The sequence below is a fragment of the Crinia signifera genome, chromosome 11 (genome assembly GCF_055691185.1).
Source record: "Crinia signifera chromosome 11, ASM5569118v1, whole genome shotgun sequence".
NCBI classification, from domain to species: domain Eukaryota; kingdom Metazoa; phylum Chordata; class Amphibia; order Anura; family Myobatrachidae; genus Crinia; species Crinia signifera.
The window spans coordinates 45,614,175-45,633,929 of NC_139227.1; the positions used below are offsets into that span (position 1 = coordinate 45,614,175).

The following is a 19,755-nucleotide window of genomic DNA, read 5'->3' on the forward strand; positions in this document are numbered from 1 at the left end:
GCGAGCGCAGCGAGCCACCGAGCCCGAAGCGTGGCGAGCGCAGCGAGCCCCGCGAGGGGACGCGGATACCTGTGAAGCCCGCGAAGGGAGGCGCTTACCTGTGAAGGTATCTGCGTCCCCTCGCCACGCTTCGGGCTCGGTGGCTCGCTACGCTCGCCACACTACTCTATTCTCAACTCCACGCCGACGTGGATAGTGGGGGTATGAAAAGGTCGGAGGACGCGTACCGCCGCCCCTCGCGGGCTCGCTGCGCTCGCCACGCTTCGGGTTCGCGTTGATCGTGGGGTGGCGTAAAGTAATTTTGGGGGGACATTTCACTGTTCTGGGGTGTTTTTGGGGCTTTCTGGCCCATTTACCATTGAGCCATTTAACATTGTTTCCTATGGGGAAATCGTGGCCATCGCGTCTGGACCATTTAAGGCTTTTTTAGCCGCATACGACGCGACCGACGCGATTTTGACTATTTTCAATGCATTTCAATGGGAAAATCGGGGGCATCGCGTCGGTCGCGTCGTATACCACTAAAAATGACACACGATGCCCGCGATTGTGGCCGTGCTAGGAAACAAGTACCCTATAAGCAACTCGCCGGCTGCTCAATGGGCAGCAATGTGTCGCCTTCATTCGCCAACATTTATATGTTCAAAGAGGAGAGGAATATGTTCTTAGAAAACCATTTGGCAGCAGGGAAAATCCTGAAATTGACCCGCTATATAGACGACCTAATTATGGTCTGGCTCGGCTCTGAGGAAGAATTTGCAAATCTCATGGAAAAGGTGAATGGACGACAATCACCTATCAAATTCACCTACCAGCACTCAAGGCACCAAATTAATTATTTAGATGTCAGTGTGAGCATCCGAGATGGAAGAATTGAAACCAATCTATATACCAAGCCGACTGACAAGAATAACCTACTCAAGGCGAATAGCTTCCATCCAATGCCATTGAGGAAAGCCCTCCCCAAGTCCCAGATGCTGAGGGTGGCCAGAATTGTCAGTGATCCTGATAAACTACCAGACGCCCTTGACACCATGGTCAACAAGTTTGCCCAACGGGGCTACAGCAAAAAAACCTTACTGGAACAGAAAGATGAGATCATGAAAATCCCCCGAGACACATTGCTTGTATCTAAAACCAAAATAACAGATGACAAAGCCCTACCCTTTGTGTCCAGATACAGTACTGCCAGTTTTGTTTTGCCGAGAGCCTCAAGGGCCCTTTGGCCGATTGTGAGAACTGATTCAAGCCTGCCGGCTCTAAAGGACAAAACCCCTCTTATATGCCACACCAGAGGGAGAAATCTAAAGGATATACTTGTGCATAATGACATTACCGGCTTCATGAATAGCTCTGAGTTGAAGACCAAGAATTTCCTGAAGAAAGCCAATGGCTGTTATAAATGCATTAATTGCACAACCTGCCAGCATATGGTGACTGGGCCCAGATTTATCCATCCTGGTGATGACAGAAGCTTTCCCATCAGACATGTAGTGACTTGTACCACTACACATGTGGTCTATGTCATACAATGTCCTTGTAAACTTTTATATGTCGGTAAGACGATTAGATCATTGAGGACCAGAATGGCTCTCCACAGATCAGCAATCGGAAAGGCCTTAGCCGGGAAAGAGAATGACCAACCCGTGGCGAAACATTTCGCTCAAGCGTCACACAAGCTGACAGATCTTAAACACATGATTCTGGACCACATTCCAGAAACCATGAGAAGGGGGGACAGGGATGGAGCTTTACTCAAGAGAGAGTCAGTTTGGATCCATCGTCTGAACACCACCAAGCCACACGGCCTTAATGATAAATTACCCCTGAGTGTATTTCTCTAATCCATTCCATTCTCACTGAAGTCGAGTCTTGTCTGCAGTTCTGACCACACCATGTTGAACTACTACATGTGACTCTGATACGACCTCGAATTCAAAACCATCGAACATGTTGACAGTGCCTCATCTGGTCCATGACAATGTGCCATAGATTTCCACCTGGTTTTCCTGAACTTCTTTATTGTAGGCACATACGTTGTGCTCTGTGCCCGCCATAGACCCCCACGGAACAACCAGTTTAGTGAGCCCAGACGGGCTAATCGCTAGTGTGCTTTCTTTTCATCTTCAATCTTTCTCGCTATCCTGTATTCTTCCATTTATTGTATATTGTGCCCAATCAGTCAACATCGATTTAGATATGAAGACATTTAATTAGTAGCCTTTATAGGCCTATCGCTGGTGTGCTTTCTCTTCATCTCCGATCTTTCTCGCTATCCTTTATTTTTTCCCATTGTTGTATATTTATCGTGTCCAAACAGGCCACAATGATCCTGATATGGTGAAAATGAACAGCCCAGGCAGATTCATTGATGGAGTGCTTCTTTGCCATTCTTGATTTATAACCAGCCCATACAGGCTGATCGTAGTGTGCTTTCTTTTCATCTCTGATCTTTCTCGCTATCCTTTATTCTTCACGCATTTTTCTTATATTTAAACATGTTGAACAGACCTGGTGGTCGACACATAACGGAGTCGACACTGTAGATCCAGATCATATACAGATACAAATGTGTCCATAATCAATGATCGATACAATATCTGCATTGACATTAGCCTTTATAGGCTGATTTTTTTGACACACACAAACACCTTTTAACACATAGGTACTTCCATGCCTATGACTTGAATAACATCCCAGCCTCTGTAAGTCTTGTCTTACACACACAGCGCTAGAGAATTCATTTGCATGAAGGATCGGTCGACATCAGGTCGGACCGACACCAGACCCATGTCGATTGATTGACACGACAGTCCGGGCACACACTATACCACATATTACACATCATCTTCAGACATTCCGTTATTCACATAACATTACGTGCCGGCCAAGATTGCACTTTTAAATCCCCCAGGTATTCTCACACTTTTCGTGATCTCAGCCAATTTGGCTGTCCTAATATTCACACCTATGGTATATTCACTGCTATGTGTTTCATGATATTGGACTATATTGCATAACTTTGCCTATTTCACAGGATGTTTTTGATGGGCTGACCTAACAGCGCCGGACAGACGCTTCCGTGAACCTCTATTTACTTTTAAAGCTTGCGGTTCAGCACCATGGCGCTGACACGCAGAACATGATTCATCTCACTTCCGGCCTCCGCCTTCCGGTCCCAGCGGCTTCCGGCAGCGGACTTCCTGGCGTCGCAGTGGTCTCGCCTCACGGTAATATCACCCTATTTAAGTTTTATGTTTGTTCACTTTTGCTGTTGTTCTTACACCTTGACAAAGGGGCTAGTCCCCGAAACGTTGGAGTACCACTAAATCTACTTTTGAAAAACCCATTGAGTGCCGCTGTCTGTCTGTTACCTGGATCACACCTGGTTACACCTACATTATATATATATATATATATATATATATATACTAGTGTGTCTCTCCTGTGTATATTAGCGTATCTCTCCTGTATATACACTAGTGTATCTCCTCCTGTGTATACTAGTGTATCTCTCCTGTGTATACTAGTGTATATCTCCTATGTGTATATACTATTGTACCTCTTCGGTGTATATATACAGGTTGAGTATCCCCTATCCGAAATGCTCGGGACCACGAGCATTCCGGATAGGGGAATTTTTCGGTTTTTAGAATATTTTTATTTTAGGCTTACTTACCTGTCCCCCGATGGTGTCCGGTGGTCCCTCGGCGTCCACGCAGTCCCCGGGCATCCACAGCAGGCCTCCGGCATCTTCTCCAGGGTCTCCAGCGGTCCCAGGTTTGCATTGCGCGGGTGTGCGCCCGCACCGGTGACGTCACCGGCGCGCGCGCACACTCGCGCAATGCATTCCTGGAACCGCTGGAGGCCCTGGAGAAGATGCGGGAGTCCTGCTGTGGACGCCCGGGGACTTGGTAAGTATGAAAAGAGGGTTAGGGGGGTAAAAAAATAATAATAATAATAATAATTCGGATAATAGATGCACAGATACAGGATACTCAACCTGTATATACCAGTGTCTCTCTCCTGTGTAAATTAGCATATCTCTCCTGTATATACACTAGTGTATCTCCTCCTGTGTATACTAGTGTATCTCTCCTGTGTATACTAACGTATCTCTCCTGTGTATATACTAGTGTATCTCTCCTGTATATACTAGTGTATATCTCCTATGTGTATATACTATTGTACCTCTCCGGTGTATACTAGTGTATCTCTCCTGTGTATACTAGTGTATCTCTCCTGTGTATATACTAGCATATCTCTCCTGTATATACTAGTGTATCTCTCCTGTATATACTAGTGTATCTCTCCTGTATATACTAGTGTATATCTCCTATGTGTATATACTATTGTACCTCTCCGGTGTATACTAGTGTATCTCTCCTGTGTATACTAGTGTATCTCTCCTTCGTATATACTAGCGTATCTCTCCTGTATATACTAGCATATCTCTCCTGTATATACTAGTGTATCTCTCCTGTATATACTAGTGTATATCTCCTATGTGTATATACTATTGTACCTCTCCGGTGTATACTAGTGTATCTCTCCTGTGTATACTAGTGTATCTCTCCTTCGTATATACTAGCGTATCTCTCCTGTATATACTAGCATATCTCTCCTGTATATACTAGCGTATCTCTCCTGTATATACTAGCATATCTCTCCTGTATATACTAGTGTATCTCTCCTGTATATACTAGCGTATCTCTCCTGTATATACTAGCATATCTCTCCTGTATATACTAGTGTATCTCTCCTGTATATACTAGTGTATCTCTCCTGTGTATACTAGTGTATATATCCTGTTTATATACTAGTGTATCTCTCCTATAAACACCTTGCGTATCTCTCCTATACAGTATATACTACTGTATATCTCATATATATATATATATATATATATATATATATATATATATATATATATATATATATATATATATATATATAGTGGGTCCAGAGGGTGGCCGGCACAGAAAACAAGACCCACTCCAATATATAACAACACGCAGACGGGTGGCACTCCAAAAAAAATGTCAATAATCAAACGATCAGGTGATCCAACGTTTCAAATGTTATTACAACATTTTTTCCCTGATGAAAAATGTTGTAATAACATTTGAAACGTTGGATCACCTGATCGTTTGATTATTGTCATTTTTTCTGGAGTGCCACCCGTCTGCGTGTTGTTATATATATATATATATATATATATATATACACTAGGTGATTCATCGCGCCCTACGGGCGCTCTACACACCGTCGTAGGGGGCTGCGCCCCATTAAAATGACACTGACGGAATCTGCTGCGCTATGTAAGACACTGTAACGGAATCTGCTGCGCTATATAAGACACTGACGGAATCTGCTGCACTATATAAGACACTGTGACGGAATCTGCTGCGCTATATAAGACACTGTAACGGAATCTGCTGCGCTATATAAGACACTGTAACGGAATCTGCTGCGCTATATAAGACACTGTCACGGAATCTGCTGCGCTATATAAGACACTGTAACGGAATCTGCTGCGCTATATAAGACACTGTCACGGAATCTGCTGCGCTATATAAGACACTGTAACAGAATCTGCTGCGCTATATAAGACACTGTGACGGAATCTGCTGCGCTATATAAGACACTGTAACGGAATCTGCTGCGCTATATAAGACACTGTCACGGAATCTGCTGCGCTATATAAGACACTGTAACGGAATCTGCTGCACTATATAAGACACTGTAACGGAATCTGCTGCGCTATATAAGACACTGTCACGGAATCTGCTGCGCTATATTAGACACTGTAACGGAATCTGCTGCGCTATATAAGACACTGTCACGGAATCTGCTGCGCTATATAAGACACTGTAACAGAATCTGCTACGCTATATAAGACACTGACGGAATCTGCTGCGCTATATAAGACACTGTGACGGAATCTGCTGCGCTATATAAGACCCTGTAACGGAATCTGCTGCGCTATATAAGACGCTGTAACGGAATCTGCTGCGCTATATAAGACACTGTAACAGAATCTGCTGCGCTATATAAGACGCTGTAACGGAATCTGCTGCGCTATATAAGACACTGTAACAGAATCTGCTGCACTATATAAGACACTGTAACGGAATCTGCTGCGCTATATAAGACACTGTCACGGAATCTGCTGCGCTATATAAGACACTGTAACAGAATCTGCTACGCTATATAAGACACTGACGGAATCTGCTGCGCTATATAAGACACTGTAACGGAATCTGCTGCGCTATATAAGACACTGTAACGGAATCTGCTGCGCTATATAAGACACTGTCACGGAATCTGCTGCGCTATATAAGACACTGTAACGTAATCTGCTGCGCTATATAAGACACTGACGGAATCTGCTGCGCTATATAAGACACTGTCACGGAATCTGCTGCGCTATATAAGACACTGTAACGTAATCTGCTGCGCTATATAAGACACTGACGGAATCTGCTGCGCTATATAAGACACTATACTATATACTAGATATATATGCCCTCACACTGGACACAGCCTGTTACACTGGACACTGGATACAGCCTGTCACCCTGGACACAGCCCCTGGACAATGGACACAGCCCCTGGACAATGGACACAGCTCCTGGACAATGGACACAGCCCCTGTACACTGGACACAGCCCCTGTACACTGGACAAAGCAGTCATTTGTCTCCCGGAGTGTATCATTTATCTCCCAGAGTGTATCATTTATCTCCAGGAATGTATCATTTATCTCCCGGAGTGTATCATTTATCTCCCAGAGTGTATCATTTATCTCCCAGAGTGTATAATTTATCTCCGGGAATGTATTATTTATCTCCTGGAATACATAATTTCTCTCCCGGAATGTATCATTTATTTCCCAGAATGTATCATTTATCTCCCGGAATGTATCATTTATCTCCCAGAGTGTATAATTTATCACCCGGAGTGTATCATTTATCTCCCGGAATGGATCATTTCCTCAGCGCCAAAGAATCTAAAGAAGAATTCAATGGCTTTTCTTGTGAGAATTCTGCATTCTGGCTACAGAAATGTAACTAATTGTGTTTGTATCAATCGCTAGATAACATAATGTTTGGAAACAAATAATTCCATTCTAGTGTTAGCAACATGTGGTTATACTGGTTTGTGTACTTGTGTGCTTTCACGGGGCCAGCATGGTGCCGTACATCAGTGGTCCCTTGCGGTGCTCGCTGCGCTTGCCCGCGCTGCGATCGCCACGCTATCAAAAATCAAATCCATGCCTTCTCAAATACGCTGTGTTCTCTTCTCGCCCCAATCGCCCTCATGTCCTGCCCGAACCTCGCCGCCTCCCTCTATAATGACACCCTATCTTCGGCATTGGACTCTGCCTGCCCTCCCTCCTCTATCCCCCTTCGATGCTCCAACCCCCAACCGTGGCACTCGCCTATCACCCGATTCCTTAAAAAGTGCTCTCGCACTGCTGAGCGCTTCTGGAAGAAATCACGCTCCCTTGCGGATTATCTCTATTTCAAATTCATTCTTTCCTCCTTCAGCTCTGCCCTTGCTCTGGCCAAGGAATCCTACTTTAATTCCCTCATCCTTTCCGAATCATCCAATCCCCGCAGGCTCTTCGCCACCTTCAACTCCTTGCTCTCCCCCCCTCCTCCAGCTCTTCCGTCCTCCATCGTAGCCGCTGATTTTGCTACCTACTTTTCAACCAAAATCTCCTCTCTCAGGACTGCCATCACTGCTGCCATGACCTCACCCTCTCCCTCCTCCCCTCCTACATCTCCACTCCCCTCCTTCCAACCCCTGTCCTCATTTTACCCCACCACTGCTGCTGAAGTCCACTCTATCCTTCAATCCGCTTCTCCCTCCACCTGCCCGCTCGATCCTATCCCCTCCAATATTATCCGTTGTCTCAGTCCGTCAGTCTGCTCTCACCTGGTTCACCTCTTTAATCTTTCCCTATCCTCTGGGATCTTCCCTTCCTCCTTCAAACATGCTCTTGTCTCCCCAATTCTCAAAAAAACAAATCTGGACCCCAACTCTCCATCCAACTACAGGCCCATCTCCCTCCTCCCTTTTGCCTCCAAGCTCCTAGAACGCCTGACCTATAATCGTCTCCTAAGCCACCTTACTGCTAACTCCATTCTAGACCCCCTCCAATCCGGGTTCCGCCCTTTACATTCCACTGAAACTGCCCTGACCAAAGTCACTAACGATCTACTATCGGCTAAATCCAAAGGCCTCTTCTCTATCTTCATCCAGCTTGATCTGTCGGCTGCCTTTGACACTGTTGACCACCCTCTCCTGCTCAACACCCTCCGCTCCTTTGGCATCACTGGCACGGTCTTCTCCTGGTTCACCTCATACCTCTCCGATCGCTCCTTCTCCGTCTCCATTTCGAGCTCCTCCTCTCCTACTACTCCGCAGCCAGTCGGTGTTCCCCAAGGGTCAGTCCTTGGCCCTCTCCTCTTCTCCCTCTACACCACCTCTCTTGGCACCCTCATCAGCTCCTATGGTTTTCATTACCACCTTTATGCTGATGATACCCTAATCTATCTCTCCTCCCCCGACCTATCCCCATCACTCCTGTCCAAAGTCTCCGAATGCCTCATGGCCATCTCAGCCTGGATGACCCAACGCTTCCTGAAACTAAACATGGCTAAAACTGAACTTCTAATCTTCCATCCCCCGAACATCCCCTCTTCTCCCACTATCTCCATCAGCATTGGTGAAACCGAGATCACCTCCACCGACCAAACGCGCTGCCTCGGTGACATCATTGACTCCTCCCTCTCTTTCACCCCCCACATTCGTGCTCTCTCACAGTCTTGCCGCTTTCACCTACGCAACATCTCACGCATCAGACCATTCCTCTCCACTGACGCGACCAAAATTCTCATTCATTCTCTTGTCATCTCCCGCCTTGACTACTGCAACATCCTTCTCTCTGGGCTACCTCTCACCCGCCTCGCACCTCTCCAATCCATTCTTAACGCTGCTGCTAGGCTCATCTTCCTCTCCCGCCGCTCTACCTCTGCCTCCCCCCTCTGTCTATCTCTTCACTGGCTCCCCATTCCTTTCCGAGTTCTCTTTAAACTCCTCACCACCACCTACAAGGCTCTCTCCTCCTCCACTGCTCCTTACCTCTCTTCACCGATCTCTATCCACACTCCCTCCCGTCCTCTTTGCTCCATCGCTGACCGCCGACTGACCTCTCACCTAATCACCTCCTCCCACTCCCGTGTCCAAGACTTCTCTTGCGCTGCCCCCCTGCACTGGAACAACCTCCCGCCACCCATCAGGCTTTCTGATTCCCTTACCTCCTTCAAGCGCTCCCTCAAAACCCACTTTTTTCGACTAGCCTATCCCTCCTCCTAACCTCTTTTGATCCTCCTATCCTGCCTCCGTTCCCCTCTGTTCCTACTTATCCTATTGTTTTTCGTTTGTCCACCCACCTATTTTTAGCATGTTAACTCTTATGAGTAGGGTCCTCCTTCCTCACGTACTCACCCTACCTCTTTACCTCACCTGTGCTCCTGTCCTGTTCTTCCCTTCCTTTACTTCATCTTCAGTCTCCTCGACAATTTCAGTCTCCTCGACACCTACTTCTGAACTGATGCTGATTTTAGTTCTACCAGCTATACCCCTATTCATACTGTATTTTTCAACACACCCTGTACGTTACCTTGTAATTTGTTTATTGTTAGCTATGTACGGCGATGCGGACACTTTGCGGCGCCTTATAAATAAACGTACTACTACTACTACTACGCCAACGTGCCATGAAACTACACAAGTACCCTGATTTGTATATAGGAGTAATCTTGACCGATTGTATGTAAAGCGGACGTGTTTTGGGCCATTTCGCTGCCCTTTTGATGCGATCCCGATCCAAGGCGCGGCCCCGCGGGTCGGTCGGTCAGTCTTTTTCTGACATCCTACCTGCTGCAGATAGGATCTCAGAAATGACCATTGTAGTGGGCAGGGGTCACGTACGTTCCTGTGAGGACCTGCTCACGAGCACCATCGTCCTGGTGTGTACCGGGCATAACACAATTGCAGATACAATGCAATGCCTGCACCAGCCTAGAATCAGTGTTCCAGCCTTTAGCCAGTATTGCTTCTGGCACTTTATGCCAATGCTGCTTAACCCCCCCAACGGCCATTTTCCAGGAGACCTGCACATGCACACTAGAATCTGGGACAGCGCTAGGGTCTCCTATGACATTAGTGTCCAGAGTGAATTGTTCTGGTGGCAAGAGGGGTGAGGGACTGGACTAAGACAGCACATGGGGCTTCCTCTTTTTATTTTAATGCGTCCCTGCTCCAGTGTCAGCAAATAAACACCTGTTCCGGGCCACAGTTCAGCAACCAAAAGACAGACCATCTCTGTGCGTCCGCTTATAGACCTCACAGGCCTGGGGGGAAGAGCAGCTCCTGCTCCTGGCGCTCTGTTAGTCTGCCCAGCAAACAGATATGGGCGCCAGGCCCCTGTGAAAAACTCATGTTGACATTTGTCAACCTTTTTCCTGTTGACCTTTTGACCATGTTGACATTTTTTTCTTTGTCAAACGGTGACGCCCATGAAAACGCCAGGCTGGCGTGAGTTCTGTGGAGCAGCATTTACCTGCTTACTAGGCTGCAAATATATACGCAGCCTAGCGAGCAGGACTGAATTACCCCCTATTTCTGCATGTGTAAATAAATCGGTACTTGTTTCCTAGCACAGCGCCCAATCTTTTGATCGTAGTACATCTTATACAATCGCATCGCATCACATGCAATATAGCGGCATGCGATGCGATTCAATTTTTAATTGTACAAGCACCTAATGTTTAATGCACCCCCATTGGCAATGCCACCCCCACTATCAACGCCAACCCGAAGCGTGGCGAGCCCGCGAGGGGTGGCGGTACGCGTCCTCCGACCTTTTCATACCCCCACTAACCACGTCGGCGTGGAGTTGATTTTAAATAGTGTGGCGAGCGCAGCTGCCACCGAGCCTGAAGTGTGGCAAGCACAGCGAGCCCCGGGAGGGGACACAGATTACTTTACATGTATTCCGCGTCCCCTCGCGAGGCTCGCTGCGCTCACCACACTTCGGGCTCGGTGGCTCGCTCCACTCGCCACACTATCAAAAATCAACTCGCCGACATGGATAGTGGGGGTATGAAAAGGTCAGAGGACACGTACTGCAGCCCCTCGCCACGCTTCGGGTTGCCGTTGATAGTGTGGGTGGCGTTGACAATGGGGGTGCATTTAACATTGTAAGCACCCATCATGGTGCTTGTACAATTAAAAATCGCATTGCATGCCATTTGCTGGCATGCAATGCTATGCGATATTTCACTGTACAAGCACTCCTGTTAATTTCACGTGAATATCTCATCCCACACATCGCACACCACTAAGTATGGTATGCAATGGGCGCCGTGCTAGGAAACAAGTACCAATAAATCTGTAAATGTATATATATATCATCAAACACGCAAATATAAGATGACTACATCGCTCTACATATTACGCATCTTGTATAGGTCAGGAACAAGTCCGTCATCAAGATCGCAATTAGTTCCTTCCAGTTCTTTTTCCAGAACCAATTCCAGCGGCACTTACAGATGCATCCAAACCCGTAATTACTATAATATACTCAGGGGAGACATTTGCTGTGAGCCATTTAAGCCCCCTGAACACAAGGCCGCGTGTAAAGCCTCATTTTACAAACAGCGTTACATTAAGGATTAAATAGCTTTATAAAAAGCATCTATAATTAAAAGTGCTCAGCCATTGCCAGAACCGGCACCGGGGTCTATAGTTAAGCAAATTATAGCATTAGAAGAAATTCTGCATTGTGATTGGCCAGCAGCACCGTGCAATGATATTAGCAACATTTAGAACGGCAGGTATTTAGAGAGCTCTATTAACATAACGTTCTAGCTGGAATTGTGGGTCTAGGAAATAACCGCCCAGACTAATCGCTGTGTTTGTATGAGTAACACATAATAATATACCGATAAACTTTATAACTTTACTGCAGCTTGGGTTTATAATTGGTGAGCAATGACGTCAGTAGGTTAACCCCTTCACTAAAATGGTGCTGAGATAGTCCTGATTGGATGTAGGAAGGATCCCAATGTGACTATCCTGACGGTCAAAATGCCGACGGATGCCGATGGTCAGTAATAGGGTTGGGCCTAGTAGTTTGGCTCTCTTGACGGGGATCGTAGCCCCCGAAGGATGAGACAGCGAAAGGCTCAGTCTAGTATCCATTCCCAAGGAGCGGAGAAAGGCTGGGACTGAGTAGATGGCTCCTGTTCCAGAGGTTCGTAGCTTCTGATGGGGAGACCGTGAAAGGCCCAGCTTAGTACCTTAACCTTGGGATCGGAGAAACACTGAGACTGAGTAGATTGCTCTTCCGAGGGGGCCGCAACCCCTAAGGGAGTCTTTCGAAAAGCTCCGGTGGAGTACCCATTTCCCATGCCAGGGGCTGGAAAGTGCCCTATGATGGAGCAGAGAAACACTTGGTCGGACGCTGATCGGTCGGCTGCTTGGAGTCCGAGGCTGCACTGTGCCCCCGGGGAAACTCGGGGGTGCCGAACATGCACGGGTGATCCCAAAATCACCATGCACTAGTATGGCACTAGCACTGCGCACTTCCTTCTAGGTTAGCGCTTCACGTCCTTACCTCATCCTTTTGGATGGGGTAGGACAATTTTTCACACCCCCACCCCGGCCTTCTGGCTGGGGTCCTCTTTATTATTTATTTCTCTTCCTTCTCACGTTCGTGCACTTTTCACGTTTTCTGTTTTCTGTAGTTTGTCACGTTTTTTTGGGTAGTGTGGTCGACCCTTACGGGCCTTCCATTTCCCCAATGTGCCGAAGCTCTCGCCTTTTGGGGACAGCTTCGGTCCCCTTGAGGACGACCCCGAGCCGCAAGGCGGAGGGAAGTCTACTGAGGGTCTCTCCAAACCTTCGGGTGCGGAGGACCCACCGTCCTAACCCTTCCGGGGGTTGAGGAACGAGGGTCTCTCTAAGCTTCGGCGAAGAGGACGGTTCCCTATTTTCCCCTCTTCGGCCTTATGGTTGAGAGGGGTTAGGGGAAAAACAGGGCCCTTCTCCTTCGGGAGAAAGCCCACTTCGATCGCACGGCCCCTTTTGCACGTGTTGAGGCACAGCACTGGTGGTAGGGAGCACACCTCGGGCTCCTGAGTTTCTTCAAACTCATAGGGTTATACTGTGGGAGGAGAGATGTTAGATTTAGGCTGTGGGAGGGGTGAGTTAAACTGCCAGAGGGGGGAAGTTAGGTTAGATTGCAGAAGGATAAGGTTAGGCTGCTGGAGGAGTGAGTTAAGCTGCAGAAGGGGAGGTGTTAGGTTTAGGCTGCGGGAGGGGAGATGTTAGGTTTAGGCTGCGGGAGGGGAGATGTTAGGTTTAGGCTGCGGGAGGGGAGATGTTAGGTTTAGGCTGCGGGAGTGGAGATGTTAGGATTAGGCTGCGGGAGGGGAGATGTTAGGTTTAGGCTGCGGGAGGGGAGATGTTAGGTTTAGGCTGCGGGAGTGGAGATGTTAGGGTTAGCCTGTGGGAGGGGGAGGTTAGGGTTAGTCTGTGGAAGGGGGGAGATTAGGGATAGTCTGTGTTAGGGTTAGGCTGCGGGAGTAGAGATGTTAGGGTTAGCCTGTGGGAGGGGGAAGGTTAGGGTTAGTATATGGGAGGGGGGAGGTTAGGGTTAGTCTGTGGGAGGGGGAAGGTTAGGGTTAGTATATGGGAGGGGGGAGGTTAGGGTTAGTCTGTGAGAGGGGGAAGGTTAGAGTTAGTCTGTGGGAGGGGAGATGTTAGGGTTAGGCTGTGGGAGGGGAGGTTAAAATTAGTGTGTGGGAGGGGGAGGTTAGGGTTAGTCTGTGGGAGGGGGGAGATTAGGATTAGTCTGTGAGAGGGGGAAGGTAAAGGTTAGTATATGGGAAGTGGGAGGTTAGGGTTAGTCTGTGGGAGGGGAGGTTAGGGTTAGTCTGTGAGAGGGGGAGGTTAGGGTTAGTCTGTGAGAGGGGGAAGGTTAGGGTTAGTCTGTGGGAGGGGAGATGTTTGGGTTAGTCTTTGCGAGGGGAGATGTTAGGGTTATTCTGTGGGAGGGGGAGGTTAGGGTTAGGCTGATAGAGAGGGGAGTTAGGCTGGAGGATGGGGGAGGTTAAGGTTACGGCTAAGGTTAAGCTGCAGGAGAGAATACTTACCAAAATTTGTTGTGATTTTGACCGTCTGGATTCCGCTGCCTGTATTGTGGCCATTGGGGTGACCACCACCAGAATATCATTCCCAACCCATCCTATATAGTTACGATATGCGTCAATAAGCAACAATGGTTTTCAAAGGAGTTTACCTTAAGCTAACTGATAAACAGGCTCCATAGCAACATCCAATGTGAAATAGAGCTCCCATCTTAGTAAATTTCCTCTTAGAGTATTATTTCATAGGGGGGAAGGGGGTGGTGGTGGAGGGGAGTAATTATTTTACCATTTGACCCGTTATTCTCAGTTATGACTCTGTTGTAATGCATAGTAACGGGCATATAACCTGCCTTATATCACTTTTTGTTTTCATGCACTAGGTATCCTACAGAGCACAAAAAGGAATGACCAGAAACGCCGTCTTAAAAATGTTGACCGTCTGGGTGGCTGCCTTCCTCCTCTATGGTCCGGCCATCATCAGCTGGGAATACATCGCCAGGACGACCATCCTGCCTGACGGGGAATGCTACGTGGAATTTTACTACAACTGGTATTTTCTTATGATCGCATCCACAGTAGAGTTTTTCACCCCTTTCATCAGCGTCACCTATTTCAACCTGAGCATCTACATTAACATCAAGAAGAGGACCATGATGAGGAACGAGGAGCTGGCCCAAGGACAGGAGCACTGCGAGATGAGCTTCCAGAGGAGGAGGAAAAAACATTTGATCTTCTTCGTTAAGCCAGCTGAGAAGCCTCAAGCCGACGCTAAAAAACAAACAACCTGCTTGACTTCTATAGAAACCTGTCCTACAGGCCAACGGACACAGAGGATCAAGGATCACACCTTGGACTTCAACATAAGCCAAGACCTTCCACCTCTGCAAGTCGAGGTCCAGGCCAGGAAACATCAAGACTGCTTTTACAAGGCCGTAGAAAACGCTTGTAGCAATGTCCGGACGGATATGGCCAGCAGCATTGCCAACCGGTTTAGGCTATCAAGAGACAAGAGGGTGGCAAAATCCTTAGCCATTATTGTATGTGTGTTTGGCCTTTGCTGGGCACCTTACACCCTGTTAATGATCATTCGGGCGGCTTGCCATGGGCGCTGTGTCCAGCATTATCTCTACGAGATCTCCTTCTGGCTTCTCTGGTTAAATTCAGCCATTAACCCTATACTTTACCCACTCTGCCATATGAGTTTCCGGAAAGCCTTTATGAAGCTTCTTTGTCCAGGAAAGGTGAAAATCCATCCCCATATTTATATGTAAACCTGCTAGACGTGCCCGCTCTGCCCTCTTCCTTGGCCAGATGGCGGCAAAACCTTGGGCTATGGAAACGTCTTCACGTCTATTCTGTTTACATGATCGGACAATGCAGCGATAGGGGAACTAATGATGGATTAATGGGAAATCCCCAGGAATCATTTGTGTCATAAAAGGGAGAGTAATAAACAACCAGCCAATCAGCTCCTACCTGTCATTTTAAAACCCAGCCTGTAACATGGCAGTTATGAGCTGATTGGTTGGTTATTTATCACTCTACATTTTATCACTTTTGAAGCTTGATACATCTGGCCCGTAGACTGTACAAATAACACTTTACAAATCTGGGCTCAGAGAGAACAGAAGCTTTTTTTTTTCTTTTTTTTTCAACGTGTCGGGTACACTTGGAGTATATTTTGTATTTCCTTCCCTACTTAAGAATGTTATATATATATATACATATAGAAGAGGGCTGATGGGGACACAATGGGCTTATTAGCATTACAAAATAAAGACATTACATTGTGCTGACTGCACAGTAAACTGTAAGTGAATTGGAACTGAAGATAGATATTTAATCTTGCACCCACAAATGGATCATTGGACTGAACCTAATTACATCAACAGGCACTGGGCTGATGGCGTATGGTGGAAGTGGTATAGGTCAATTGGGTCTAAAGGTTGATAGGGTCATTAAGTCATCATGGAAAAATGTTGATGCATGAAAAATTTTTACAGGTACAAAAGATTGACAGAAAAAATGTCAACATTGTAATTGCCGACACAACAATGTTCAACAATTTTCTTTAGCCACAGGTAACCCCTATTAGTGTAGAGCTCACATATCTTGCTTCGCTCAGTTACTGTTTCCAATCGTAGTCCACGTGGAGGGTAAAAAAATAAAAAGTTGGAAAAAGAGGGTGATTCAGAGATTCAGAGATTCAAAAAGTGAGAGATTTGGTAAGAAATCTCCATTTTTTTAAAAAGCGGCAATCATTTACACTGCAAAATCAAACTGGTTTTGCAGTGTAAATTATTGCCGCTTTAAAAAAAACCTGGAGATTTCTTACCAAATCTCTCACTTTCTGAATCGCTCATTCTATTAAATTTTATCCAGAATCCTTGTGTCAGCCAAACATGTTGACATCTTGACTGTGTCGACCTAAAGACCATATGGGATCGAGTTATTGAATGTTGACCTAATTGGGGGGGGGGGGGGGGTGGCGGGGGCGTTCACAGAACTAGGTAGTTGCATTAGATCTATAGCCACCTTTATAACCCCCTCCCACAGCCGCCCCACCCCCCCTCTCCCCTTCCAGTAGGATTGCCAAACACTGGAGCACACAGTCACCTGGAAACCCCAAATGCCTTAAATATACAGTAGGGGTTATGACATGTGGGTAACAGCAAATGCATTGTGTGAGCAGCTCTAGCCGGCCACTTCCAAGCATTTCTCCACCTTGCCTGTGGCTGGGACCAAATAGCTAAATAAAAGGAACACTTACGTAAATGAGGGCTACACATTGATTGCAGGTGCTTCCACGCCGTGGTCATCGTCATTCAGCAAAAGCTGTTACATGGCTTCTCACGCAGGCAATGTTCATTCATGGGACGCTGAAAGAGATTACGGGCTATGAAGAGCCTGCGGCTACAAAGATATTGCAACATTGCATGTGCAAGCTACCATTGCCAGGGGGACCTTACAGATCCCTCTCTCATAGGCTACAGTGTCTACACATACATTCATGGGATCGTTAGTACTTGTGGATGTTTCTGGGAGATTTCCTGCAAATGTGTTTTGATAAATATGCCTCAAAGGATGGCCCTGCATGCAAACAGGGCCTGCTTCATGTTTGATAGCAAAGCAACACAAACTGGGCAAAACCATGCTGCACTGTAGGGGGTTAGACAACATGTGATGAGAGAGTTAGATTTGGGTGGGGTGTATCTAAACTGCAGTGTAAAAATTAAGCTAACATCTGTGGGCTACATGCAAAAGCAGATGGTATTTACTCGGCACAGAAACAATATAAATGTAGTTGCTTCCCTTGATTGAGACCTGATCGGACAAGTGGTAATTTTCGGAGATCTGTGATCAGGGAGCCCCCACGCCGCTAGAGCGACATCCCGCCCCATGCAAGACTGCAAAAGGCTTGTAAAAATATAGCAGCCCTGTGATTTGCTGCAAATCCATACACAAGCTGGTCACCATCAAATGATTCCCCAATCTGTGCGTAGCCCAGGACATACTCGGCGGATGCGATAGAATCAGGCTGATCGGGGGCGGAGCTGACGTCACATGACTTTCCCTCACACACCTGACCACGCCTGTGTATTACCTGACACTCCCGGATAACAGCCGCTCACCATTGAATGATTTCCCAGTGTGCGCAGTCTGTGCATAGCCCAGGACTTACTCGGCGGCTGCGATAGAATCAGGATGATTAGGGGTGGAGCTGACATCACATGACTTCCCCTAACCACGCCTTCATTTTCCCAGACACTCCCAGAAAACTTTCAGTTACCACCCACAAACGGCAGCTTCCTGTGAATCAACTTGCGAATGGCCAGCGATAGTCTCTCGCATGCGTACTGTGAGCCGTACACATGTACAATTTATCGATAATCGCCAGTCCTGCGTTTCACAGCGATCATTTCTGAATTAGGCCCCCAGTTACTTGCTTTTCTTACAAACATGAATCAAGCCCACAGTGCAATGTTGACCTGATTTGGTCCATTTCAAATGTACTTGTGATGCTATTGTTATTCATTAAACACAAGGTATATATTGAATATAAAGACAATTATACTTATAGCCATCAGGAAGACCGTATACAGTTCTTTTTGGTTTGATGTCGGACAATGAGTATAGAGCGTCACACTGTCCGTGTATCAGGATAGATTCTGGTTGGATAATCACATCTTCTCCCCGTCTGTACCGGCCAATTATAGGTTACCGTATTGTGACCGCTGCGTGAACACTCCAGGCTAAGGCTTCTATCGCATAATTATAATTATTCACAAATGAGACAGATTGTGTTGTGCAATCTTTCATCCCATTGTTACAATTACACTGATCTTAATTTTTTAATTAGAGTTAAAACATGTTGAGCGATAATGGAATTCAACGCCACTATTCCCCTTCCTCTGTAGCATATGCCTGTAGATATTCACTACGATTGTAAGCTCTGAGGGACAGTGACCTTGCATCTAATGTATCGAATACATGGGCAATAAAAAATATGTGCAAAAATCTCCAAGAAATATTAGGAGCAAACATGGCTCTATACCTGCATTTCCCTACAGCGGATGTACATGCTTATATAAGACGCGGCTGTTTGACCTCTTCGGCTGATAGGTTTATTGCATCTATAATGATACAGACTCTGCAATCGCGCATTTGTATCTGACCACGTTCTGGGCATCCAGATTCCACCACCTGACCTTGAATAAAATAATGTTTACTGTACATCAGTCAATAAAATCCCAGAGTACACTGTATGATATATTTAGTGCATAGAATTAATCGCACATAATATCATGTAAATAAGAAATAAATACATATTTTTCATAGTTTATTGTAGCCAATAAAAAGTTCTAGAATATCTTAACCTCATTTATTGCACTTTTGTCGATTCATTCTGATGAATACTAATATAAAGAAGACTGAATGTGCATATATAGATAGATAGATAGATAGATAGATATACACACATTATATATACACATACTGTGTATATATATATATATATATATATATATATATATATATATATATATTTGTTAAAGAAATGGAGGAGCGCACGCCGCACAATCAGTAAATCATAAAAGCACTTTTAATGCAAAATTTACCTCACATACATGAAAGTTAACAGCAGTGAGTGCTATTATTCAGAGTCACCGGGTCACAGCCTGGATGCGCTTGGTGTTCCGCTCAGCAGCTGGGTTTTCAGAAAGCTCTCAGACACGGATTCTGCAGGTCAGCATACAGCATCTAGTGTCCGTGATTTTCTGAAACACTGCCATCTGCTGGCAGGGAGTGAAACTACATCTCTTTCTCACACATGCACAAACACAGAAGGTTGCAGACTAGCATTCCCAGCTTTTGCTTCGAGTGGGCTTACTAGTATATATATAAAACTGTGAGGGCGCTCAAGTGATTGGGCCAGTTTAAAATACAAATATCCCTCTGCGGCTCCAACTGTATTTTGAAGCTCCATATTTCCAATGGCCTAATATAAAATATTATTTAATATAAAATCT

At 46.1% G+C, this 19,755-nt stretch overlaps 1 protein-coding gene across 1 annotated transcript in view; it reads left to right on the forward strand.

The window, feature by feature from the left end:
- The window catches only part of LOC146046395 (histamine H3 receptor-like), a 33,227-nt gene extending 14,133 nt beyond the window's left edge, over positions 1–19,094 (forward strand). The window contains exon 4 of the mRNA XM_083165675.1: positions 14,608–19,094. Within this exon, the coding sequence (XP_083021801.1) occupies positions 14,608–15,498 (891 nt within the window). The 3' untranslated portion in view covers positions 15,499–19,094. The remainder of the gene's footprint in view (positions 1–14,607) is intronic.
- Positions 19,095–19,755: the final 661 nt, after the last annotated feature.